This window comes from Ochotona curzoniae, unplaced genomic scaffold, assembly GCF_017591425.1.
Source record: "Ochotona curzoniae isolate NIBS_2020 unplaced genomic scaffold, NIBS_Ocur_1.0 contig_1014, whole genome shotgun sequence".
Lineage (NCBI taxonomy): Eukaryota > Metazoa > Chordata > Mammalia > Lagomorpha > Ochotonidae > Ochotona > Ochotona curzoniae.
Genome location: NW_024464920.1, coordinates 51449032 through 51474646, shown reverse-complemented (window position 1 = coordinate 51474646; position 25615 = coordinate 51449032). Strand labels below are relative to the sequence as shown.

The following is a 25615-nucleotide window of genomic DNA, read 5'->3' as shown; positions in this document are numbered from 1 at the left end:
GGGACGTGTGTCCTGGACTCTATCCTTGGGTCCTGCCCAAGCCGAGCTCCCCAGAGGGATTCCATCAGGAACCCAGCTCCAAGGCGTCGGTGTCCCCTGGCAGACAGCTGACTTCCTTCCCTTGCGGAAGCGTTCAGGGAGCTGTCGGGTCCAGCCATGGTCAGGTGAGTGCTCCCAGAGTACCCAGGGCAAGCTCAGAGGCCGGTGACCCCATGACCACGGGGCCCGGTGAAGACAGCAGGGCGGTGGGCAAGTTGGTGGGTGTTTAACCAGTGCCCTAGAGTAGCAGCAGCTGAGGCACCATTGGCCAAAGCACATGTGTGTAAAACAGCAAAGCCACCAGGGCAGGCAGCCAGCTGGCTCCCTGGGGACGCCTCACTGGCCCCGCTGGCCCCCACTGGCTCCCTAGGGATGCCTCGCAGGCCCCTGCTGACCCCTACACCACAGTGCAGCCCAGCTCCACCAACCAGGCTGGCTCCCTGGGGATGCCTCACAGGCCCCCGTTGGCCCCCGCTGGCCCCCTGGGGACGCCTTGCTGGCCCCCACTGGCTCCATGGGGACGCCTTGCTGGCCCCCACTGGCTCCATGGGGACGCCTTGCTGGCCCCCACTGGCTCCATGGGGACGCCTTGCTGGCCCCCACTGGCTCCATGGGGACGCCTTGCTGGCCCCCACTGGCTCCATGGGGACGCCTTGCTGGCCCCCACTGGCTCCATGGGGACGCCTCACTGGCCCCCGCTGGCTCCATGGGGACGCCTTGCTGGCCCCCGCTGGCTCCCTGGGGATGCCTCACTGGATCCCGCTGGCCCCTACACCACAGTGCAGCCCAGCTCCACCACAGGACAACACCCTCCCCTCTTCCTCCCACAGCTGGAGATGGGAGCCCCATTTGTCCCACCTGCCCTCTCCCTGGGCGTTCACAGCCCACCCCGGCCAGCAGCCAACATCCACCATGCCATGGGGTCTGCTTCATGTCATGGCAAGCTCACAGCCTTTCGTTTTCCATTATGTATCTGACAGGCAGATACAGAGCGAGTTCCACCCATGGGTTCATTCCCAGATGTGCGCAGTGGCCAGGGCTGGGGCCACAGCCTGGATCTGGGCACACACTGCCATGGCCTCCCACATGAAAGGTGCGAACCCAAGTGCTCGGTCACTGCCCTGTGCCCCCTCCCCTGGTTCTGCCCAGGCAGAAAACTGGATCCGGGCTGGAGGCCCAGCTGGACACCAGGCCAGCACTCCGACTGAGATGCACTCGCAGCCACCAGGGCAATCACCTTCTCCAGCGTTTCTGAAAACGCTTCAGCTCTTATGACTAGATGAGCTGCCCCAGACTCCTCTCCCAAAGTCTCTACAGCGGAGCAGGGAGCAGGGCTCAGTAACCCTCAGAGCTCCCCCACTCGGCCCCCTCCCAGCAGGCAGGCCGTCCGCAGGCCAGGAGTGCAGCCAGGGGCAGGAAGGGACTGCTGGACTCGTGCGCTGAGCTCGGCACCCAGCAATGCAGGTAAAACAGGGCTCCCCACCCCAGTGCCCCATCCTGCCCCGTCCAAGGTGACCCCACAGGCCCAGCAAGGGCCCCAAGGGCATGGCGGAGAACACAGCACCCCAACCCCCAATGTGGGCACAGATCCTTGAGCAACGTCACAGGGCTCAGGTCTCGCCCCAGCTCTGTGCCCCCCAACCTATCACTGGGCACCCCCAAAGGGCGGGGAGTGAGGCTTCCTCAGCCAGGCTGCCCCGGTCAGGCCCAGTCCCCCCTCCCCGACGGCATCCTGCAGGTGGAAGTGAGGACACAGACGCCTGGCTCAGTCAGGGCCCACGCCCGCGGCGACCCTGGGGGAGCCGCAACACCAGCTCAGGATCCAGGCGCAGCACCCTGCCTCCCTGTGCACCCTGAAGCACCCCCAACACCAGGGACAAGGGGCCCTTCCCCAGTGCCTGTATCTGGGTGCACTAGGATTCCTCCCACAGCCAGCACCTCAGCCCAGGGCGGGCAGGGAGACTGACAGCCCCACGAGGCCCGCCCCCACACCTCCCCATCCAGTCACAGGCTGAGCACTGACAGGGGAGGGGGTGCAGAGGAAGCCGGCCCTGCACCCCCTGGCCTCCCCCACACTGCGGCTCACAGGCCCCTCTGCCTAGGAGACCGGAGGGGGAGGCAGGCAGGCGGCCACAGACACCTGCTTAAACGGAGAAGCTGGCACTGTGCTGCAGCAAATTAAGAGCTGCCCATAATCACTCCCACCCTGTCGAATAAATAACAAAATAAATCTTCAGAAGAAAAAAGGCAGGGGCGGAGAGCCAGCACGCACGCTCTGTCAGAGCAGGTAAAGCTGTCGCGGCAACACTAACCTCCCATATAGGCACTGGTTCAAGTCCCAGCTCCACCACCCACCCAGCCGCCAGGGACAGCCTGGGAAAAGACGGCCCAGTCGCCCGGGGCCTGCACCCACGTGGGAGACCTGCATGAGTATCGGGCCCGTTGGGGCCAAGTGAAGGAGTGAACCAGCAGACGGAAACTCTGTCCACCTTACAAACAGATCTTTAAAAGGCAGCAGCTAAGTCTCATATTGGTCGACAAAGCCCTTGGGATCGTGTGAGCGGCCACGTGATGCTGGTCACCGGCAAGTCCACCTCTTTCTCACGGGAATGTTTGACTTCCAGGTCTTTCCTGGGAAGAACCAACCAATGAGGCAGCCATAAACGAGAGCCCTCCGGAACCCCTGGGTCCCTGGCTTCCTGTCGCTGGGCTGCCAGCTGCTGGGGACAAAAGAGAGACGGTGACCCCGCAGGTCCTGGACAGCTCCCCACAGCTGCCGGCAGCAGAAAGCACGGCTGAGCGCCAACATTTATCCATCAAACCCAGCGGAAATGGGCAGGCCAGTCAGGCATCTCAGGGCACTGAGTGCCTAGCAGGACTACTGCCTGGGCCGGCTGGACAGGCCACCAGGCCAAGAGCCCTTGCAGAGGCCTCAGGTTACACGCCCAACAGCCCGAGTATTCCTCGATGCACACACACACACACACACACACACACACAGACCTGACCACCCACCACACATTTGGTGTGGCCCATGCAAGGCTAGGATTGCCTGACAGTCCTGGGAGCCAGAAGAATCGGGGTGTGAGAACTTGTCCGCCACACTCCGCCTGGGCAGTGTGCCCTCCCTGGCTCTACCAGAGGCGGAGAGGCCAGCCAGGTGGAGGCAGCCCCGGAAGCGGAAGCTGCCTGCAGAGGTCTGTCCAGGGCTCGGAAAGGTACCCCTCAGATATCAGCGACTAACCAAGGATGTAGACCCCATGGGACAGCCTGACCCCTCCCATGCAGGCTGCCTACCTCCCCAGGGAGCCCCCTGCACATGGTATCCATATCCCTGGACCCAGCACACAGCCTGGTACAATGGACGGTGAGCCTTGTGTGTGGCAAAGGAGTGGCTGGTCCTGGCCAGAGCCAGCATACGGGAAGCCACAAGGCCCCATGGGCAGCCCTGGTGAGCTGAGCCCGGCAGCCTCCAAACTCTGCCCCCTCCTGGCCACGCCTAACTCCTTAAAGTGGCCCAGCTGGGACCTACATTCAGCCCCACGACCAGGACAGCTGCCCACAAAACCAGGAACCCAACGCCCACCATGGCAGACACAGTGATGGGGAGGACTCTGAGCCCTCTGCTGAAAACTCGGGGTCCAAGGAATAAAACACTGCACACACAGACCCCGAGCCCTGCAAGTGGCCGGCACCTGTCGCCCTGTGACCCACCGCCCCAGGAAATGCTCCCAAACCCACACCCCCACCTTGATTCCGCCGCTTGCCGGTTCCTTCCACACGAAGCTGCCTGACCACGGCTGCAGGCAGGGGTGCCCAGTGTGGAGGACAGCCCCACCTGCTCACCAGGGGACAGGGGCATCCAGGAGGCACCCATGGCCCAGGGCCACGGGCAGAGAGAAAGCCAGCTGGATTCGCAGGGGAGTGCTGACACCTGCAGGGGGAGGGGCGCAGGCAGGGTGTTCCCGAGCCCATGTCCCCCACCCCGCCTAGCCTGAGGCCATCTGCTCACAGCACACCCCCAGCCAGTCGCCAAGGGCCCCCCAACTCTGTCACAGTTCACAGAAGGCTACGGTTCCCACATGAGTCTGGGGTCGGAGGCTCCAGGAAGGGGGTAGGTCCACCAGTGGACCAGGGCAGCAGGAGAAGCAAGAAAGGAAGAGGTGAGGGGAGGAGAGGTGAGGGGAGGAGAGGTGAGGGGAGGAGGTCAGGAAAGGGGAAGACAAAAGGGAGGGGAGGGAGACTGGGGATGTAGGGGAGGGGAGCAGAGAAGAGGAAGGAAGGGCAGGGGAGGGAGGGTCATGTTAGACTGAAGATGCAGGGGTGCCTAAGGCGCTGACCGGGCACGTGATGGTCAACGGTTGACGGCAGACACCTCACCATAGTCTATGCAGTAACGGAGGCGCCCAGGGCCAGCCGGCACTGTAGCGCAGGAAGACACTGCAGTCCACATGGGCCCCGGATTGCAGCTTCGTGCTCATGGCCTGGGAAAGCAGCGAAGGACGGTCCTTGGGCCCCTGCCCCCATGGGGGAGACGGGGAAGAGGCCCCTGGCTCCTGGCTCATTGTAGCTGTCTGGAGGCAAGGGAAGATCCTCTCTGTCTCTTTCAGATATATAAATACATTGTTAAAATAATGACTACCCTAAACAACAACAAAAATTGCAGGGTTAGCCAGACAAGCTGAGTGTGTGCTTTCTGGCGGGGAGATCAGAGCTGTGGGACCCAGAAGTTGACCCAGACACAACCGTGGCCCAGGCAACATCTCGGAGGCAAGGGACAAGCAAACCACCGGTCAAGGTGACAGCGCCGACCCCAGGGTCAGCTCAGGGTCAGGCCTGCAGGTCGACGGAGGACAGCAGTACAGCAACGGGACTGAGGCTGGATGAGACAGACAGGGCCCTTTCATCAGCTGGTCCACCAATGCTCACAGCCAGGGCTGGGCCAGCGCACCAGGAGCCAGGAACTCCTCCTGGGTCTCCCTCACGGGTGCAGGGGTGCACCTGGGCCACCGATGGCTGCCTCCCTGGGCACAGCAGCAGGAGGGAAGGGGAAGCAGAGCAGCCGGGGCTCAGGCATACAAACACAGGACGCTGGCGGGCAGGAGGCGATGAACACGCCACGAACAGGCTTCCCAAACCAGGCAGAACAGAAGGCAGCGCAGGGCTGCAGATGTCGTGTGACAGCTCCAGTCCCAGCCGCTCCACTTCCCTTCCAGCTCCCTGCCTGTGGCCTGGGAAAGCGGTCGAGGACGGCCCAAAGCCTTGGGACCCTGCACCCGTGTGGGAGACCCAGGACAAGCTCCGGGCTCCTAGGTCCGGGTGTGCCACCGCGGCCATTTGCGGGGTGAACCAGCATATGGAAGAACTCTCAGCTGAACATTCAAATAAAATAAATTTTTAAAAAGAAGGCACAGCACCTCAACAAACTGCTCTTGAGCAATAGGCACAGTGATAAAAACACACAATAACCTTGGAAAGCTCACCTGAGCACTTAGCCCACACAGGGCATTTGTTTACCGTTGATCAAAAGCTCAGCAGATTAATGGGCAAAGATAAGGTCTGACATTAGAGGAAAAGCAAACAGCTCAGACACTGATAAAAAGGTGATTAACCTGCCCTCACCAGCTTGGCTGCCTGAGGGAACAGGAGGGGTGTGGCTCCAGCCCTCTACCCGGGGTGGGACACAGCTCAGCTCTGCCAGGCTGCAGGCATGCCCTAGGGAGCTTCCGTAAGAGGGGCACCTGCTAGAGTGGGCAGGGCTTCTGTGGAGGGGCACCAGCTAGAGTGGGCGGAGCTTCTGTGCAGGGGGCACTGGCTAGAGTGGGTGGAGCTTCTGTGCAGGGGGCACCGGCTAGAGTGGGCGGAGCTTCTGTGCAGGGGGCACCTGCTAGTGGGCGGAGCTTCTGTGGAGGGGGCACCGGCTAGAGTGGGCGGATGGAGGGGGCACCGGCTAGAGTGGGCGGATGGAGGGGGCACCGGCTAGAGTGGGCGGAGCTTCTGTGGAGGGGGCACCGGTTAGAGTGGGCGGAGCTTCTGTGGAGGGGGGCACCGGCTAGAGTAGGCGGATGGAGGGGGCAGCTGCTAGAGTGGGCAGAGCCCAGAGTCATGCCCCATCAGTGAGGGACTCTGCTGAATGACCAGCAGACAAAACTTCACCATGACTGGTTTATCAGCCAGCTGTGTGGATACCAACCCCAACCGTCACACACTCCCAACACCAAACGCAATGCTACTGTCCTCAGAAACGTACAATGATTTCTCATCCAAGGTTTAAATCCAACATCACAAAAATCCACACGAAGAAGCCAGGGTCCCAAGCACAGTGAAGACAGGATGGCTTGTGGGTGTCCTGCAGGAAGGTGTGCCTAGAGGGCTGCTTGCAAAGTCAGGGAAAGGATGGTTTGCCCCAGGACTCCCTCCCCACATATGCAAATGACGCCGCTGGGTTCACCTCTGCAGGACACACCTTCCCTGGCTCCAGCAGAAGACGGTGACCCAGCACTGCCAGCCAAGCCCAACAGGTTTCAAGACCCCGGGCCTACCGTTGAGAGCACCCCACTGCTGACCGGGAATCGGGGCTGGGGGCGGGAGAATTCTGAATCCTGAATATGGCAACACTTCCACAGCTCATTAGACTTTAAAATCAACTTTTAAAATAACAGAAATGAGGAGTTAAATAAAGCGGGAAAAGAAAAAGCAAGTGTAGCTCACCGTGACAGCCTCTCCCAGTGCCTGAGCCTGTGGTCCTCAAAGCGCGGCCCCTTCCTTGGGACCCATGAAATCAAGGCCATTTCTACTAGGGGCCGGTGCTGTGGCACAGCGGGATAAGCCACTTCCCGGCAATGCCAACATCGCATACTGGCACAGTTCAAGTCCTGGCTGCTCCCCTTCTCACTCAGCTCCCTGAAGAACAGCATGGCACCCACCCAGTGGCCGAACGCATGGCACGCAGCCTCGGTGGGCCCTGGCTCCTCACATGGCGACCCCAGAGACGGTCCCAGCCCTGACCCCACCTCCGCTCCTGGTCCAATGAATCTGTCTACACGGGACCGGCCTGAGGTGCCGGGCACACGGCACCTGGCACCAGTGGGCCCTGGCTCCTCACGGTGCCCTGGCTACCTCCACTGGGTGAGGGATGGCAGACTGGGACGGACGTGACAGCTGGGCCTCCTACACTGCAGGCCAAGCCAGAGGCCAGCGCAGGCCAAGGGTTAGCACCCCACCCTCTTTTTCTTTCCTTTATTGGAAAGGCAGAAATACAGAGAGAAGGAGAGACAAAGAAGATCTTCCATCCAATGATTCACTCCCCAAGTGACCACAATGGCTGGTGCTGCGCCGATCCAAAGCCAGGAATCAGGAGCTTCTTCCGGGTCTCCCATGCAGGTGCAGGGTCCCAAGGCTTTGGGTCAGCCTCAACTGCTTTCCCAGGCCACAAGCAGGGAGCTGGATGGGAAGTGGAGCAGCAGGGACATGAACCAGTGCCCGGCACATGCAAGGCAAGGACTTTAGCCACTAGGCTACTATGTTGGGCTCCACCCACCCTCTTTTCTCACCCCAATGTGGTAGGTTGCACCCCCAAGCTCTGTGAGGGGGGGTCCCCAGCATGCACAGCACCGCCTGGAGTCAGTCCCCAAGGACAGATCCCACGCATTCCCAGCTGTTCTGGGGACCTGAGAGCTGGGGCCACCCTGCGAAACGCTGCCTGGGGCTGTGGAAGCACGGGACAGGAAGGAGACCTCTGCAGCCTGTGCCCCCTTGGCTTGGAGAACATGCAAGGCAGGATTCTCTCCCCTTGACCATGCGAGATGAGACTGACAGCTCCAGGGAACAACTGCAGGTGCCGGGGGCACCAGGGTGGCATCCCCTCCTTGGGGAGGGTGGTCTTGAGGCCACCTTTGTCGGCTCTGCGATGGTTCAGACTCAACGGGGGGCACCAGGGTGGCATCCCCTCCTTGGGGAGGCTGGTCTTGAGGCCACCTTCGTCGGCTCTGCGATGGTTCAGACTCAACGGGAGGCACCAGGGTGGCATCCCCTCCTTGGGGAGGCTGGTCTTGAGGCCACCTTTGTCAGCTCTGCGATGGCTGGGACTCACGGGGGGACACCAGGGTGGCATCCCCTCCTTGGGGAGGGTGGTCTTGAGGCCACCTTTGTCGGCTCTGCGATGGCTGGGACTCACGGGGGGCACCAGGGTGGCATCCCCTCCTTGGGGAGGGTGGTCTTGAGGCCACCTTCATCGGCTCTGCGATGGCTGGGACTCATGGGGACTGTACGTGGCAGAATCCCAAGACAGCCAGACGGCACCTGCTCCCTGCACCTCCATTCCTCCCTTACAAAGCCGCAGGGCCAACGAGGGAGCCTTGCCCTGATGTGGAACCCAGTCTCAGCCCTCCCAGGGCCGCACACCTGTGCCCTGCTTAGTCCATTAGCCCTCAACGGGCACCCAACTCCAGAGTCGGGGTAAATACATCCATTTCCTAGACAGGTGCTCCAGGAGGTGGTTGGTAGGTCCGAAGCTCTTCACCCTCTGCCCACCTTGGGAACCCTCGAGATGTCCCTTTGTCCTCAGCTCTCTTGTGGCTTCAGGCCAAGTGGACATGGCCTTCAGGCACTCTGACATCGCAGGACACCCCTGAGCATCTCTCTCGGGAAGTGGGGTCCCTTGGCCCTGGCCTGGCAGCAGCTGAACCTCCCAGCGTGCACATGCGTGGCATCACACAGGCGCGCAGTGGGACTGCTGAGCAGCACCAGGTGGGGACCAGAGGCGTGCACGGTGAGCTAGCTGACAGCACAGGCCGTCCTGGGATTCAGCACCTCATCATTTCAAATCTTAGAAACAAGAGCTGACACTCTGGTGTAAGAGGCTATGCTTTTGCCTGCAACGCCGGGCTCCCACATGGGCGCCGGTTCTAATCCCAGCAGTTCCACTTCCCATCCAGCTCCCTGCCTGTGGCCTGGGAAAGCAGTCAAGGACAGCCCAAAGCCTTGGGACCCTGCACCCATGCAGGAAACCCGGAGGAGGCTCCTGGCTCCTGGCTTTGAAGGAGCCATCTCTGGCCACTGCAGCCATCTGGGGAGTGAACCAGCAGACAGAAGACATCATTACTCTGCCTTTCAAGAACTTACTCACAGGCAGACATCTTTTTTTAAAGTCACAATAAAATCCTGAGATATGAGCACAGACTGAGAAGACGGCGTGGCCTGTGTGGAGCCCCAGGGGCGAGGACTCATCCTGCAGCCACGCCCAGGCTGTCCCCATCGGTCACCCACAGTGCCCTGACGGTCTCCAGGGCCTGGGAAGCCCCGAGGCCCAAGTCCAGCCCACTCCCTACCCCCCCCCCCACTACTCCAGGCAGAAACCTGGCATCCCAGCAGCCTCCCTACACCTCCCCTCACGCCCACCTCCCGCCCAGCGTGCCCATCGGGGCATCCGGGGCACCAAGCTCGCCCTCACAGCGGCTCCATCTCTGGTATCAGGTATGTCTGCCACGCCAGGAGCTGCAGTGGTACGAGGTCCTGTCTCACCTGGGGTCCCCCACCCCTGGCCTTCAGAGCAGGCTCCGGCCCCACACCCCTCAGTCCACACCCACAGCCAGGAATCCCGAACCCACCGGAAGCAGGAGCAGACAGTCCCAGACTCAGCCACCGTCCAGGGCGAGGAGAGCGAAAGCGTGCCTGGGGACTCTGCCCAGCTCTACCCACCCACCTCCAGGGCAGCGGGAGACCCCGAACTGCGTGCTAGATTTCATCAAAGCTTCACCCCAAGTCCTGCCCCAGTAAACCCTAGTGGACTCCAAGAGATGACCCCAGGCAGACAGCCTGCCCCCTTGCACCCCCACCCGTGCCGACTGGCCATACTCCAAGCTGTGCAGCAAAAACAAACCCCAAACCCGAGCCCTTCCTGTTCATTCGTCCCCAGCACAGGAGCTTGGGAAGAAAGCTGCGCTTCTTGCTGTCCTAATTAAAACCATGCCAGATGTCACCTGAAACTGGAGAGCACCAGAGCCCAGAGCTAGAGCTAGAACGAGAGCAAGGAAGAGCTGAAGTTCCTCTGAGCCGGGGCCAGCCACTCACATCTCGCTGCTGCAGGCCTGGGGGGCACCCGGGCATCTTCTCCCTGGGAAGGTGGCGCTCCTGGGTCCTCTTGGATGGCCGAGTCCGGAGCAGGCTTCCTGCCGGCAACTGGCTTGCACCCTCCACACCTGCGCCCCAGCACAGCAGCAGAAGGAAGCAGCTCTCCCCAGCCTGGCCTACAGGCCTCACAGTGGATTCCCAGGGCGGGGACGGCCGGCTGGAGACCTGGCTCAACCAGACCAGCAGGTTGCCCAGGCTGGCTGGCGGCTCCCAGTCCTGCAGCAGCCGGCAGCGGACAGACGTCCGGGGGCTTGGAAGATGGCCCCCAGGAACAACCAACAAAGCTGCCTCTTGGGTCTCATCTCCAAAGCCTGCAAGGAAACGCAACTGGTCTACCTTTCAGCTGAGCAAAGAGGCAAAGCCCACTCAAAGGCTTTCCAACGCTGCCCAGTCTGGGAGGCACCAGTGCCCACCCCAAAGGGGACAGATGGCCTTGGGTAGGTCACAGCCCCGTCCCAAATGGCCCACCTCTGTCCTCCCAGCCACCCACACGCCTGTGCAAGCTACCACCTCTCAGCCATGAATGAGCTCGCAGCAGGCAGGACGCCAAGCCCTGCCCACAGCAGAGGGTGGCAGCATCCCTCTCCGGTGGGGGGCGGGCACAGTGCAGGGCCCGGCTAGGCCGCAGTATCACTAGCCAGGCAGCCCTGGCACGACCAGCTCTGATGGTGCTGGTAGCACCTGGACACCGTGGACTTGAATAAGGCAAATCTACCCGCTCTACTGGCTCAGCATTCCAGCACGGGTGGCAGCCTCTGCCCACCTTCCTGGTCGACACCCCCTGCTTCCCCAACGCCCGCCCCTCAGTGGCCAGGAGCCTGGGAGGCCCAGCTCTGCAGCCCTGGGCAAGTCGCAGCTGCACCTGTCAGCCGGGGGAGAGAGGGCAACCATCACCCACACACTCCAGGCTCCTTGGCTCTCTGCTGGCTTGCACCTCAATCTCCTCCCCCAGCCCTGCCCACACCCTGCCCCTAGGAACACGCAAGTGGCAGGGCAGGAGGGAAGTCAGCAGTCAGGATCCTGGCACTCCAGATGGTCACTGGGCCTGGGCCAGGGGCTGCCTCACCTTTCCAGATGTCCCAAGGAAAACTGGACCCCTTCACATGGCCAGAAAAGGCAGGGCGACAGCCCAGGACAGACACGGAAAGGGGTGGGGCCCTCCAATCACAGCCCATGTCCCCCAAGATGAGCTGCTGGACTGCCCTAGCAGCCCGAGGCGCTGAGCTCCCCACCATGACGGCTCCAGCCACAAGCCTGTGCACTGGTCCCTGCCCCTGTGAGTGCCCTAGCCCTCCCTGGGGACAAAGGGGGCTGGTTCCCAGGTTGGGCCTTGGGGTATAGCCAGATCCCAGCTCCCTCCCTGCTGGCCTCACTCTGGGTCCATCGAGGGGTTGGCATCTTGGCACTAACACAGCGGCTGCAGCCCACAGCAGCTGGAGCCCAGGCACTAAAGCTCTCCCCCTCTGCCTTGTCTTCAGCCTGTCCAGCTGCGCTGAGACCACACCCAGCTTTTCTGGCAACCTCTGCCCCTGCCCCTTCCTGTGAGGGGGCAGCTCATCTCAAGGACAGGGCCAGCAGCCTCACTCCTCCCTGTCCTCCTGTGGACACTACCCTGCCTACCCCAGTCCTGTCCAGGCATCCTCCAACACCTGTCCCTCCCACTGCCCCGGCCTGAACCCATCCCTTCTCATCTCCCACCCCACCCAGTCCATGCACAAGAGGGACAGGTTGGAGGGCTGCCAGGTGGGTGGCAAGCCCTTGGTGGAAAGCTGGGCAGGAAGTGGCACCTGTCCCAGGAAGCTGTACCGAGAAGATGAGGACACAAGCTTGGGGACTAGAGCTGCAGCCCTGGACAGGGGAGGACGGTGGCCTGGTCAGCCCTGGGCAGGGGATGGTGGCCTGGTCAGTCCTGAGCAGGGGAGGACAGTAGCCTGGTCAGCCCTGGGCAGGGGATGGTGGCCTGGTCAGCCCTGGGCAGGGGAGACAATGGCACGCCCGGGCCTAGGCAGCTGGCTGATGAGTTGTCCAGGGACAGCTGGAACCCATTCTAGCAGCTCCCGCGAACCACCCTCTGCGACCTGCCCTTCCTGCCACACCTGTAAAGCAAACAATGAGAAGACCATGATGGGAGACACATGTTCCTTCCTGGGAACTGGCCCAGAGCTACAGCACCTGCCTGGAGGGGCACCCTCGGGGCAGGCACAGGGACTCATCAAGCTGCCAGCCATGGGCCAGGCCCAGCAGAGAAAAGGTTCTGGAAGGAAAGGTGCTCAATGGCCAAGCTGGACAGAGCCCTGCTGTCCACCCGCACGGGGCCGAGCCTCCCTGGACACAGCCCTCGCTGTCCACCCGCACGGGGCCGAGCCTCCCTGGACACAGCCCTCGCTGTCCACCCGCACGGGGCCGAGCCTCCCTGGACACAGCCCTCGCTGTCTGCCTGCACAGGGCCGAGGTGGGTGTCTACAGAGAGGAAGTGGCGAGATGGCAGGGTGCCAGCGGTCCCCCCATCATGCTCACCACAAACTCAGGTGTAGGGCGTGGGTCCCAGCCACAGAGGGCCCTAACATCTGCAGGGCTCGGCCCCACACCCGTGACTGCATGGCTCCAGGCCCACGTCCAGCCAGGCCTGAGCAGACTGCGCTGGCACTCAGCAACAGGCAATGCACCTGCACCTGGCAGCCACACTGGACTCGTCAGGGCACACGGAGCAAGGACTGTTCATCCTACCATGAGCTCATGAGCCGACGTAAAACACACACACACACACACACACACACCTGGCCCAGAATGACACCTACTTGCCACCTGAGTCAGTCAGGGTGGGGCAGTGTACTTTGCTCTCACCCATGACCCCCGGCTGGCCCCTGTAGCGATGGGGCCCCACCAGCCATGCCATCTGACCTGACTCTGGTAACCCTCCTGAGCCAGGCTGGGAACACGGGATCTGGCGTCACAGACTCCTCAAACCTGCCCTATGCCCTCAGTGTCCATGCCAGGCCCTGCCCTGGGGCGTGCAGTTATGGCAGGGAATGGCAACCTTACGCTAGTGTCCACTGATGCCATCGGACTCTCCAGCTGCCCCTGCCATCCAATCGCAGAGTGCCCAGAGCAACACAGCCAACCTGGTCATGCAGCATGGACTGGTGCAGGAACATGAGGGTGCCCAGTGGCCTGGCGGTCCACTCACCTTCTCCCTGGGGGCGCGGCCTGTCCCCCCCATCCCCATTTGGACCTGGCCAGGAGCCTAGGCACCTGAGCGTGGCCAGGACCCTCGACCACCCAGTAGGGTGGGTAGAGGAGAGGAGGGGCCCATGGCTGCTGAGGACCCAGGGGACCCTCAACACGGCTCCTGGGCCAACGGCAGCAGCTACACCTGATGGGACCCTTTTCCAGAGTCTAGTGACGCCGTGGGCACTGGTGCCACATGCTCCTGCTGCCACACGGGCAGCACACACTCAGCCCCAGGGGCCAGCTGCTGGCCGCCCAGGCCCAGAGCCTTCCCCATCCCATATGGGCGCTGGCTCACCTCCCAGCTGCTCCACCTCCAACTGAGCTTCTTCCTAACGGGCCTGGGGAAGCAGTGAACGCAGGGTGGCCCAAGTCCACGGGCTCCCGCACCCTGTGGAAGACGTGGAAGAAGCTCCTGGCTCCTGGCTTCCGCTTGGCCCAATGCTGGCTATCGTGTTCATCTGCACAGTGAACCAGCAGACGCAGGATCTTTCTCTGTGTCTCTCCTCCCTCTGTAACACTGAGCCAAATAAATGCACGAAATCTTTAAAAAATAAAAAAGAAAAGAAAGAGATGCTGGGACAGTCGAGGTGGGCCACAGGACCGCTCCTCACTAGGCGTCCCGTGGACCTCTGGACGCCTCATTCCCATGAGCCCTGGACGGCTCCTGTTCCAGATGGCACTCACTGCTTCCCTCCAATCAGGATCTACCCTGCTCACTGCGGCCCTGCTCCCGCCGCGGCCCTGCCCCCCCCCACCGCGGCCCTGCCCCCCCCACCCCCCGCCACGGCCCTGCCCCCCTCTCCCCTAACCACAAGCTCCATCCTCCTCGCCCCAGGTCCTGTTCCCCTCACCCCGGCCCCGTCCCCCTCATGCCAGGCCCTGCCACCAACCCTGAGCCACACAGGGCATGACCCTGGGGCAGCTAGGAGCTGGGTGTGGGCCCGCCCTCCCACAGGCGGGCAGACCTGGCGCCTGGAGCTGTCAGCCCTGACTCATCCTCACTTCCTCCAGTGCATGGCCCTGTGCCTCCCGCGGGTAAGGCCATGGGGTGTGGCCTCTGGGCCGCAGCTAGGGGACCAGCAGGGTTGGTGAGGGACGGGCCCTCCTGGGGCTCTCCCCTTGAGCTCCCACCCAACACCCTCTCCCGGATGCACACCCCACACCCCTCTTCCTCACACAGTCGAAATGACTCATGCTTCGGGCAGCGGCTGCCGAGGTCACCTCTCTCCCTGACCTGGGATGGGCTCAGGCGCCGTTCCCAGCTCCCCAGGACGGGGGCACCGGAGGGGGTGGGTACAAAACATCCTGAAGGAGCCAGGGGCATGTGCCCCACCCAGCCAGCACTGCTGGCTACCGCGCACCTGTGCCCTCGCACCCCCACTCACGTCTCAGACGGACGGATGGCTACGCCCCCTGCCAGGAGCACCTCGGGGCTGGGGGCCAGCAGCCTGGCCAGGTGTGATGCAGGACAGAGTGGCCAGGAGCCGGACCACGCAGGACCTGGTCTTCCAGCACAGGGGCCTGCGGTGTGAGGCTGGAGGCTGGTGTGGCGGCCGCGTCCTCAGGTTTCCTGAAGTGACACAGTGACGGGCAGTTCCACCTTGGGGACGCTCCACCAATGCCCACAGTGGCCAGGGCTGGGCCAGGCAGAAGCCGGGAGCCAGGGACCCAGCGACTTGAGCCTCCCCCCGCTGCCTCCTGGGGTGAGCATCTGCAGCCAGCTGGGGTCAGGGCCGAGTCGGAATTTCGACCCAGAAGCTTCAATATAGGACCTGGCCATCCCCAACCACTAGGTTAAATACTCATCTGGGTGTTTGTTTTTTTTTTTTAAAGATTTGTTTTATTTTATTTTTTATTGGAAAGGCAGATACACAGAAAGATCTTCCAATCACTGGTTCACTCCCCAAGCAGCCAGAGCTGAGCCAATCCAAAGCCAGGAGCCAGGAGCCTCTTCCGGTCTCCCACGTGGGTGCAGGGTCCCAAGGCTTTGGGTCGTCCTTGACTGCTTTCCCAGGCCACAAGCAGGGAGCTGGATGGGAAGTGGAGCTGCCAGGTCTGTCTGGTCTCCCCGAAGGAATGCCAACCCTTGAACCACGACCACTGCCTCCCAGCGTCTGTCTCAGCAGGAAGCCAAGATTGCAAACCAAGCAGGGACCCAACCCAGGGCAGCGTTCCACCCATTCTCTGGATGACCGCGCAAGGACTCGGCCGGCCACTGCAGGCTTTAAGCGGCAGAGACACTCCAGGGAGTGTCAGCTCCTTCCCTCTTAGCTGTGGGGAGCCCAAGCCCCCACACAGCAGGGCTCCAGCCTGAGAGGAGAACCCCTCACCCGCCTAGGACCACTGCAGGGGACTGAGGTCACAAATGCACGCAGGGCCCAGCAACGTGGCCCAGCAAGGACCGGGACAGAGGACATGAGGGGCTGAGCAGGGGAGCCAGGGTCGGTGGGGGAACCAGGACTGGCCCCAGCCTGAGGTGTGGGTGGGCAGGCTGGCCTGGGCCACCGCTCCCACGGGGGTCACCAGCACCCCAGCCCCAACCAGCCCCTGCTCTAGGCCTCGGACTGGGTGGAACTGGTGAGCTGATGCGACTCTGTGTCATCACAACTTCCTGAGACAGCACCCAAGGGCCAGGGATCGTGGGCAAGCCAAGGACCCAGCCGGGGTGCAGAGGGTGCCTGGCCAAGGACCCAGCCGGGGTGCAGAGGGTGCCTGGCCAAGGACCCGGCCGGGGTGCAGAGGGTGCCTGGCCAAGGACCCGGCCGGGGTGCAGAGGGTGCCTGGCCAAGGACCCGGCCGGGGTGCAGAGGGTGCCTGGCCAAGGACACGGCCGGGGTGCAGAGGGTGCCTCGCCAAGGACACGGCCGGGGTGCAGAGGGTGCCTGGCCAAGGACACGGCCGGGGTGCAGAGGGTGCCTCGCCAAGGACACGGCCGGGGTGCAGAGGGTGCCTCGCCAAGGACACGGCCGGGGTGCAGAGGGTGCCTCGCCAAGGACACGGCCGGGGTGCAGAGGGTGCCTCGCCAAGGACACAGCCCACACCGGCAGAGGTGGAGTCCATGCCCCCCACCCCAAGCACCCACGGCATTTTCCAGAAGGGCCGCAGCACCTTCAAAGCTCCCCTGGCCACTTTGGAAGGAGCCGTGCTCCAAGCAGCCGCCTGCAGCCTTTCTCCGGGAACCCTACTGGGCTGACAGCTGGACTGCACTCGGGGTCAGCCCACTTTCAAGTTTGAAAGGCAAGGCCAGGGGCAGGGAAGACCCCAGTTCTCCCACAACCTCTGCCTCCCGTCCTCCCCGTCCAGCTCACAGGACCACAGGGGGAGGTCTGCTATATCCCGGTCAGGGGGAGGTGGGTACATCCTGGGAAACCTCTGACCCATCAGACGCGCACACTGGAATTCACGGGGTAAGTATGACGATGGGGTGGGATGTGGCTTCAATGACCGTCCCCGCCTGAACGTCTGTCTCATTAACGGCACAAGCTGTGACCACGCCGGTGACATGCACAGGTCGGCCCCCTTCTCACATGTTCACTTGCTCTGGCTGCCCAGCCCGGGTACCTGGCTCTCAGCTTCCAACCCCGCTCTCCTCAGCAGGCACCAGGGCACCCAGAGGAGCTGTCACGGTTGGAGGAAGCACTCCACCACCCCCACTGCCAGGGGTGTCTACGGGACCCAAAGTTCTGACTCGGCCTGACCCCAGCTGGCTGCAGATGCTCACCCCAGGAGGCAGCGGGGGGAGGCTCAAGTCGCTGGGTCCCTGGCTCCCGGCTTCTGCCTGGCCCAGCCCTGGCCACTGTGGACATTGGTGGAGCGTCCCCAAGGTGGAACTGCCTGTCACTGTGTCACTTCAGAAAACCTGAGAAGTGTTTCCAAAGCAGACCCGGCCGCACCCTCCCCCTGCTGCCACACACCCCCAGAATTCCAAGTCCAGGCTGGGCACAGTGACTTCCTCCTGGGGCACCTGGGGAGGGGGGAGACCGCACGCTCCTCAGCAGGCAGCAGCAGGTGGCATGATGGGACCAGAAGCCCCCTCCCTACACGGCCTCACCCCAAACGGCACTCCTCCAACCTGCCCAGCTCACCAGCAGCAACAGGTGAATCTGGCACAGTGGCTGCCACCCGGGTCCCTCATCGCCCAGCCCGTGTTGGGCTCCAGACCATGCAGGGCTCCGGGCAGCAGCTGCCACCCGGGCCCCTCATCGCCCGGTCCGTGTTGGGCTCTGGGCAGTGGCTGCACCAGAGTCCTTCATTGTCCAGCCCACAATGGCAGCAGCAGCAATACCGTGGCTCAGCACGGTCCACTCCACGGACAGAAAGCTCCAGAACAGGCAGAATAAAACCTAATACTGCCAGAGCCTGGGCAGTCTGGCAGAAGGTCTGGACTTTACAATGATGGCTCCAGATCAGCTCAATGAGGGCTCTGCAGGGTGGGGTGGGGGGTTAGGATCTGGGAACCACACCTCCATAAAGACATATTAAAAGGATGGCTCACGGCCGCCCCCGCCCCCCTCCCGCAGGGCCACCAGAGGCACCTGAACTTACAATAGGAAGTCACGGGACCCAAGCTGCTGAGCCACAGACCCCCAGTGAGAGCAGAGCAGGCGGTCACGTGGAGTCGCTCAAGGCCCCTGGACGCTACTCTGAACACGAGAACAGTGGGGAGACCCCTGGCCTCTGCAGCCGGGCATGGAAACAGGAAACACAGGGCTGCAGGGAGGGGACAGGGTGGGGATGGGCTGTGCTGTAGAAGAGACAGGGGCTGGGACAGGGAGGCTGGGCTTCAGCCAGGGCTGCCATGCCCACGTACCCCACCACAGCAGGGTGGGGAGGGGCCCTGCCTCCCTGCCCCCACCCCTGCTCCTTCAGGGAACAGGGACATGGCAGCCCCATCCACTGACCACGGTGGGTCCCAGGCAGTGGAAAGCGCCCGCTGCCCAGGGCCCTCCCGTCTGCCACCCAGGGCCCTCCCGTCTGCCGCACCCAGGGCCCTCCTGTCTGCCACCCAGGGCCCTCCTGCCCACCCAGGGTCCTCCTGTCTGCCACCCAGGGCCCTCCTGCCCACCCAGGGTCCTCCCGTCCGCCGCCCAGGGCCCTCCTGCCCACCCAGGGCCCTCCTGCCCACCCAGGGCCCTCCCGTCCGCCGCCCAGGGCCCTCCTGTCCACCCAGGGTCCTCCCGTCCGCCGCCTAGGGTCCTCCCGTCCGCCGCCCAGGGCCCTCCTGTCTGCCACCCAGGGCCCTCCTGCCCACCCAGGGTCCTCCCGTCCGCCGCCCAGGGCCCTCCCGTCCGCTGTGGCCCCAACACATTCCCAGCCTTGGCTCACCTGGCCTCTGGCGGGGGGTATGGGTGGGGTCTCCTTTTCCTCTCACCACTAAGCCCCCCCAGACCCCACACCACAGGGTCGGCCACCTGCAAGGCGCCCTCTCCTGGGACTGCCCAGCCCCTGGGCTCTGAATGTGGAGCTGGGGTCACAGCACAGCCGCCCCAGGGGTGGCACACCCCTCTGCTACTGAACTGCTACCGCAGAGGGCACAGCAGGACACCCCGAGGGAAGACACAGCCCCACTCTGCCCCAGACAGGGCTGCCAGGCTTTCGACTCGGCCAACGCTCCCAGGCCTCCTGTGTGTACAGCCTCAAGAAACCCCGACCACAGGGCCAGCTCGTGTCCCACAACCTTGACCATGGCCTTCAGGGGCCCTATCACTCCTGGGATGGGCTGCGCACGCACCCAAGGCCAGAGAGGAGAGCCACAGCCACCTCGGGAGTCTCGGACATGCTGGGGGCTCCAGCTGAGCTCTGCCTCAGACACACATGGCCCTTCCACACCCACGCCGGGTCCTGAACTCCCTCCCCTGCTCACGGCATGGAGGAACAGACCCCACCCGCACATGCGTCGCTGTGCCTCCGAGGAGCCAAGGAAAAGCAGCCAGAGTCCCGTGGTGGCCCACAGCTCCCAGGCCGACTGGCAGAGGGCCCAAACCAAGCCCTGTGGGAGTCTTCCAAATGCCCGGGGGCCGCCTCCCAGGGCCGCCCGTAGTGGCGGACACCCCCGGCATTCGCCTGCCTCAGCCTCACCCGCCCTGGTTGGTTACCAACACGCTTGGCGCAGGGGAGTCCTGAACCCTTCCCTGCCACGCACAGCACCCATCTGCAGCCACTACCCCGTTGCCCCCAGAGTCACCCACAACCTCCATAACACAGGAACTGCCACCCTGGCACCACTGGAGGGGATGCTTGCCACACTCCCAAGAGTTGGCAGGTTCCACAAGGGAGCCCCGGCTGAGCCTCAGGCTGCCCAGGACAAAGGCCCCCTTCCGGCACAGCGCCATGCAGCCCCTGCCTCCAGCACCACCAAGTGGCAGGGGTACAGGGAGCTGGCGGCAGCCTGGAGGCGGTCCCAGGGCAGGGCGCACGGAGCGGGGAGAGCGGAAGGCACCCCTGTGGTTGGCCCCTGGGGGTCTGAGCGAGGCCTGACTGTGGTTTCAGGGACGTGTTCGGAGCAGGGCGCTAACCACCAACTCCATATGCTGAGCCACTCACAGTGCAGAGCCTACTGACACGCAACGCGGGGATTCTGGGAAACAGCCTCCGCCCTCATGCCCTGGCTGGCAAAGGGGAGGAGGCTGCAAGGATGAGGCAAGCAGAGGCCCCCACCACGAGGCCAGCCCCAATGCCCACTGCAAGCTGGACGCTACGGTTAAGAGGAGGGGGCGCACAGGGAGAGTGCTCGTCGGCTGGTCCTTCAGGAAGGGAACTGCCACCTGCCGGGGCGGGAACCACAGCACAGACTCCCAGGGCCAGGGCCGAGCAGATCTCACACACCAGACCCTCCTGGGGGTTCCAGGGGATGGACGGGCAGCACGCACGACAGGCAGACAGCACGCTCCCCGTGTCATCAGCCAGGGCGCCTGGGACAGAGGCCACTGAGAGACCCTGCCAGCCGCAGGGCAAGCTTCACCCCCTGCGTCCAGCCTGCTCAGACCACGGGGTCACTGGCCAGTGGGGGAAGGCCCCTCATCCAGCATCCCGGCTCACAGTCCAGGGATGTGGCTTGGCCCCAAAGCAGGGCAAGGAGAGTTAGACCACACCTGCCCGGCCCCGCTGTGGGCCTGTCTGACCCTTGCCCCAGCTGTGGGCCCAGTAGCCCTCTCCAGTCACAGACCAGGAAACTGGCTGTCTTGCCGAAGGTCACAGCAGGTGCGTGAGGAGGCCTACTTCCAAAAAGCTCATCTAACCTCTGCCCCCAGCCTGGGCGTCCCTGGCCCTGCCCACAGCCCCGGCCGAAGGCAAACCCCAGCACTGGGGCTGGTGGCCGGTGGCCAGGAAAGGCTTGGAACTCTGAACTCTGGGAGGCAGGCAGGGACCCCACTGTGCCAAACAGAACCCCTGGAAACGCAGGGGTGTCGCAGCCCCAGGAGTGGACTTGGCCTGAGGCAGGAGCAAGCTGGGGTGTTTGGGGAACTGGGGACACGGCTCTTTCCACGTGGAGCACACAGGCAGGCCCAGCAGGACGCGCCAACAAGGCCTCCCTGCCCACTGCTCTGGCATGAGAAGGTGGAGCTTCGGGCAAGGGGCTGCCACACAGCCACCCGACCCCCCGAGAGTGCCAGGATGTTCCAGCAGCCCCGGAGAAGCCAACGGATCCAACAAAGGCAGAAAGGGGGTGCAGAGGAGAGGCAAGTGCCCACAATTTTTTGGCCTGGAATTCCCTGGGGTCTCAGGGGCTGGGGTGCCCTCCTGCTCTCGTGTCCAGCAAGGAGGGGGGTCCAGAGCACGACACTCCCGCGCCGGAGCCAGGGCCCCCTCCAGCACCCTAGCTGCGCCAGCCCCCACCCCGGGCTGGGCCCCACGTCCCCCACCCGTCCTCCTCTCCTCCGCCCGCCTGCCTGGCTAACCCGGCCCCGCGGACGCCCATGCCCGAGCGCGCATCGGTCCGCGCGGCCCCGGGAGCGCGTGAGCAGAGCAGCGCAGCAAGGGCGCCGGGTGGACGCCGAGCACCGCTCCTGGTCAGGGCCCGCGGGCCGGGACGGAGCGGGGCGCGCGTCCGCCCGGGTCCGGAGAGGGGTCCGCGCACGCCGCTTACCCTGCGCCAAGGTCCGGGCCAACTCGCATCCACCCGCCGCCGCCGCGGCGTCCCCCTCAGCGGCCGGGCGCGCTGCACCTGCCGCCCGCCCGGGAGCCCACCGGCGCCGGGCAGCCCGGAGGAGGCGGCCCCGGCGGTGCGGCCCACGAGCGCGGAGGCGGCGCCGGGTCGCGCGTTCGCGTCCCGCTGCGCCCAGCCCGCGCGCCCCGCCGCCTGCGCAGCCGCCGCCCCGCCCCGCGCCCCGCCCGGCCGCCGGCTCCGCGCGCACGCCCCGCCGTGGGCGCGCTCGGTCACGCGGCGCCGCCTTTGTTTGGGTGGCCCACGTGGGGCCCGCGCTCGCCCCACGCGCACGCGCGGCCGCGGCCAGGCCACGGGCACTCGGGGGCCGCGCGTGGCTGCTGGGGCGCGTGGCTGCTGGGGCGCGGGAGCCTGCGCCGAGGGCGGAGCTGCCAGTCCCTGACCCCAGCACTTCCCGGTCCCCGGGGCGCTGACTCCGCCTGCCTCCGGTCCGCACCCCCCGCGCGTCTGCACCGGACCGGCGCCTCGGGAGGCCCACCCACAGGAGATGCCCTCGCGGACCCCGCGGCTGGGGAGGGGCCGCTCTCGGCTCCCCGGGGTGTTCCAAGGCGGCAGGACTGTGGGGGCTGGGCTGGAGGCCCCCGGAAATTCGCAGGTTCTTCTAGCTCAGATCATGGCTCTGGAAAATGAGCTTAACCAAAGTGACTTGCTGGGCCCAGCGCGGTAGCCTAGTGGCTAAAGTCCTCACCTTACGTGGACCTGGAGCCCATATGGACACCAGTTGTATCCCAGCAGCTCTACTTGCCGTCCAGCTCCCTGCCTGTGGCCTGGGAAAGCAGTGGAGAAGGGCCCAGAGCCTTGGGACCCTGCACCTGTGTGGGAGACCTGGAAGAAGCTTTGATAGCCAGGGAGGGAGAGCGCTTCTCAGGGACAGGGGTGGGAAGGACAGGCCTGGGGTCCCCTGGGGGAGGCCCTCCCTCTGTTGCTGTCAGCCGCAGGTGACGGCCCACAACGTCAGCTGTGGTAGAGTGGCTGCCGTGGCCTAGCCGTGGCCTAGCCGTGGCCTAGCCGTGGCCTATTTGGGAAGTGAAGCAGAGTTCTCTCCCTCCCCATCTGTCTTTCAAATAAGTTAGTAAATCTTTAAAATAGATAAAGACCAGCCTGCCCTTCTGTCCAAGCCAGACCAGCACACGGATCCACGGACCCCAGGACCCCAGCGCGGGGCGCACAGCTGGCCCTGGAGCCACACGGCTGGGGGCCGCCCCAGGTGAGAGTGGTCCTTGCTGGGGACATGGGAAGGAGGCACCTGCGTTCCCCCGAGGACTGCTGGGCTCCCAGGAGAAGGCCCAGGTGCTACTTGGAAATACGTGGCATTAGTGGCAGATAGTCCTGCCAAGCCGTGTGCAAACACTGAGATTGGCCCTGCACGCACCCGGGTGGCACGTGGCACCACACACGGAGAACCTAGGATGGCTTGGGACTCTGCATGCAGAGGGTTTGGGCGATGTCCCAGAGCCACGGGAGAGGCCGGCTGCGTGCCAAGCCACAGCTGCCAACTCCTGGCCCAGGCCCTGCCCTCAGGATGGCAGCACCTGGTCCCACGTGGCCCCACAAGCTGAGCTGTCTTCTTTGCGCTCGATTAGGGCTGGAACGACGGTGGAGGCCGGGGCTGGTAGCTTCCCCTGACCTGGAATAGCTATAGGGTGCTTGGTCCTGCTGGGAGGGGGTGTTTAGAGGGACCAGCCGGGTCCCTCCAGCAGCCCTCACCTGCCCTGCACAGGCTCAGGTGGGAGCAGGCACATCCTGGGACCCTCAGCAGCAGGTACCTGGCTTCACCCGCGCAGCTGGATGTGTAGGGACCCCAAGAGGCTCGAGCTGGCCGGGGCGACTGGGAGAGGCCCCCACCTCCTCACTGCTGCTGGAGCAAGGGGAGGGGCAGCTTCACTCCTCCCTGGGCCCACGCCTGCTTTCCTCGGGTCAGGTGAGCCCCATTGTAGGACTGGGGGTGCAGAGCCCACGCCCTTCCCTGCCTGGTCCACTGATCTGTATGGCTTCCAGAAAGAGCACTCCTGACTCACTGGGTGGGCCAAGACAGCACAGGCGAGCCCCAGGACAAGGGGGACAGAGGAGTCCCTGGCGTCTCCCGGAGCTAGGGTGCAGGCTGTCTCCCCTCTGCTCTGTCCCTGCCCCCACGCTGTGTGGGTGTCACAAAACCCCACTCAGTGATGCCAGCGACAATCACGGGACACAAACGAGCATTTGAAGACCCAGACGCGCCCATGTCCCAGTGCCCAAGTGCGGGAGGGTCAGTGGGTGACCGGCAGCAGGGTACCCTCCGTAGGGTGGGGCCAGAGGAGGGGGAGGGGATCCAGCGACAGGTGGCAGTTTATTCCCCCCGCCCCAAACACCGCCTGCAGCACCCTGGTGCGGCAGACAGAGGGAGAGGCCGGGAGGACCCCACCCCAAGCCCTGGGGAGGAAGCAGGCGCTACTGGGCTGCCTGGGGGTTCTCAGACCATGCCGCTGTGGCGGATCCCAGAGCCTAAAGTGTGCGCCACCTCGTGGCTGCAGGTGCCACCTCTGCAGCCGCCCAGGCCCCGCCCAGGCCCCGCCCAGGCCCCGCCCAGGCCCCGCCCAGGCCCCGCCCAGGCCCGTTAGGGTGGCCAGGCCTGGGTCTTCCATGTAGCGGTCAGTCCCCCAGGAGGCTCAGTGCTAGCTGTAAAGGCCAGTAGGAGGCCCGGCAGGAGCTTCACAGCCGGCAGTCCCTGGGTGCAGAGGGGCCCCCGGAGGCTGTGGCGGGGCAGGCAGTCCGGGCTGGCCACAGAGGGGCGGTCTCAGCGCTGAGAAGCCCCGAGAAGGCAGGGGAGGAGAGAGAGAAATGAGAGAGGAAGAGGGGAGGGAGAGAGAGAACACGGGCTGGAGCGGGCAAGGGCGGCACGGGGCAGGAGTCTCAGAAACGAGATATTAGAGAATAAATCTAAAACTGAAGACAACGCTGACAGCCGTGCCAGGATGGGCGAGCACAGAGGGGTTGGCAGCGTGGCAGGGCAGGTGTATGCCTCCCACATGGCACCCATCTGAGTGCGGGCTGCTCCTCTTTGCGCTCCCAGCTCACGCCTGGGGAAGCAGCAGAGGATGGCCCCAGCACGGGGACCTTGACCCCTCTTGGCAGACCCGGGCGGAGTGCCAGGCTTCAGGCTCCGGCCTGGCCCAGCTCTGGCTGCTGTGGTCATTTGGGCAGTGAACCAGCAGATGGAAGATCTTGCTGTCATCCTGCCTTCCGAATAAATAAATCAACCTTTCTAAAATAAGGAAATGCAAAAGGTGGAGAGGAGGGAGCCTTAGAGGTGCAGGACCCGGGGGGGGGGGGCAGCAGGGCCGAGGCAGGTGCAGGACCCCGGGGAGGCAGCACTTAGAGGCAGGTGCAGGACCCCGGGGGGGCAGCAGGCGAGGCAGGTGCAGGACCCCGGGGGGGGGGCAGCAGGGCCGAGGCAGGTGCAGGACCCCGGGGGGGCAGCAGGACCGAGGCAGGTGCAGGACCCCGGGGGGGGGGGCCGAGGCAGGTGCAGGACCCCGGGGGGGGGCAGCAGGGCCGAGGCAGGTGCAGGACCCCGGGGAGGCAGCAGGGCCGAGGCAGGTGCAGGACCCCAGGGGGGCAGCAGGGCCGTCTGCATGTGGTGGCTAACACCCACCAGCCTGATGAGTGAGTCATTTGAAGGCAGTCCGTGCTGAGCTCCTGTGAGCAGGTGGGGCACCATGTCCAGGGTTTGGGGTTGAATTCCATCAGTGCTGTCTGGTTCAGGAGCGATGCTGTGTGGTTGGAGCTGCAACTGGAAGGCGTCAGATGAAGTCACATGGGTGAGATCTGCTTTTTGTCACCAACATTCAGTGGCATCCTGAGCCACGTGCAGCCATCACAGGGCCCACCTGGGAGGCCTTGCCCACGGCAGGGCCTAGGGCGGGCTGTCTGGGAGCGGCACTGCCCACCCCCTCACCAGGTGGCCTCACTGGGTGCATGTGTGTCCCCAACCCTCCAGGCCTGCCTGGCTCTTCTCTGTGGGTCTCCGACGTCGGGGTGGAGTGCGGGCATTCCCAGGCCAGCTCGAGCTGA

At 64.3% G+C, this 25615-nt stretch overlaps 1 protein-coding gene across 1 annotated transcript in view; it reads right to left on the bottom strand.

The window, feature by feature from the left end:
- Nucleotides 1-21550, bottom strand: part of GRAMD4 (GRAM domain containing 4) — a 54197-nt gene extending 32647 nt beyond the window's left edge. Inside the window, exon 1 of the mRNA XM_040987482.1 lies at nucleotides 21488-21550. Within this exon, the coding sequence (XP_040843416.1) occupies nucleotides 21488-21516 (29 nt within the window). The 5' untranslated portion in view covers nucleotides 21517-21550. The remainder of the gene's footprint in view (nucleotides 1-21487) is intronic.
- Between the last annotated feature and the right edge of the window lie 4065 nt (nucleotides 21551-25615).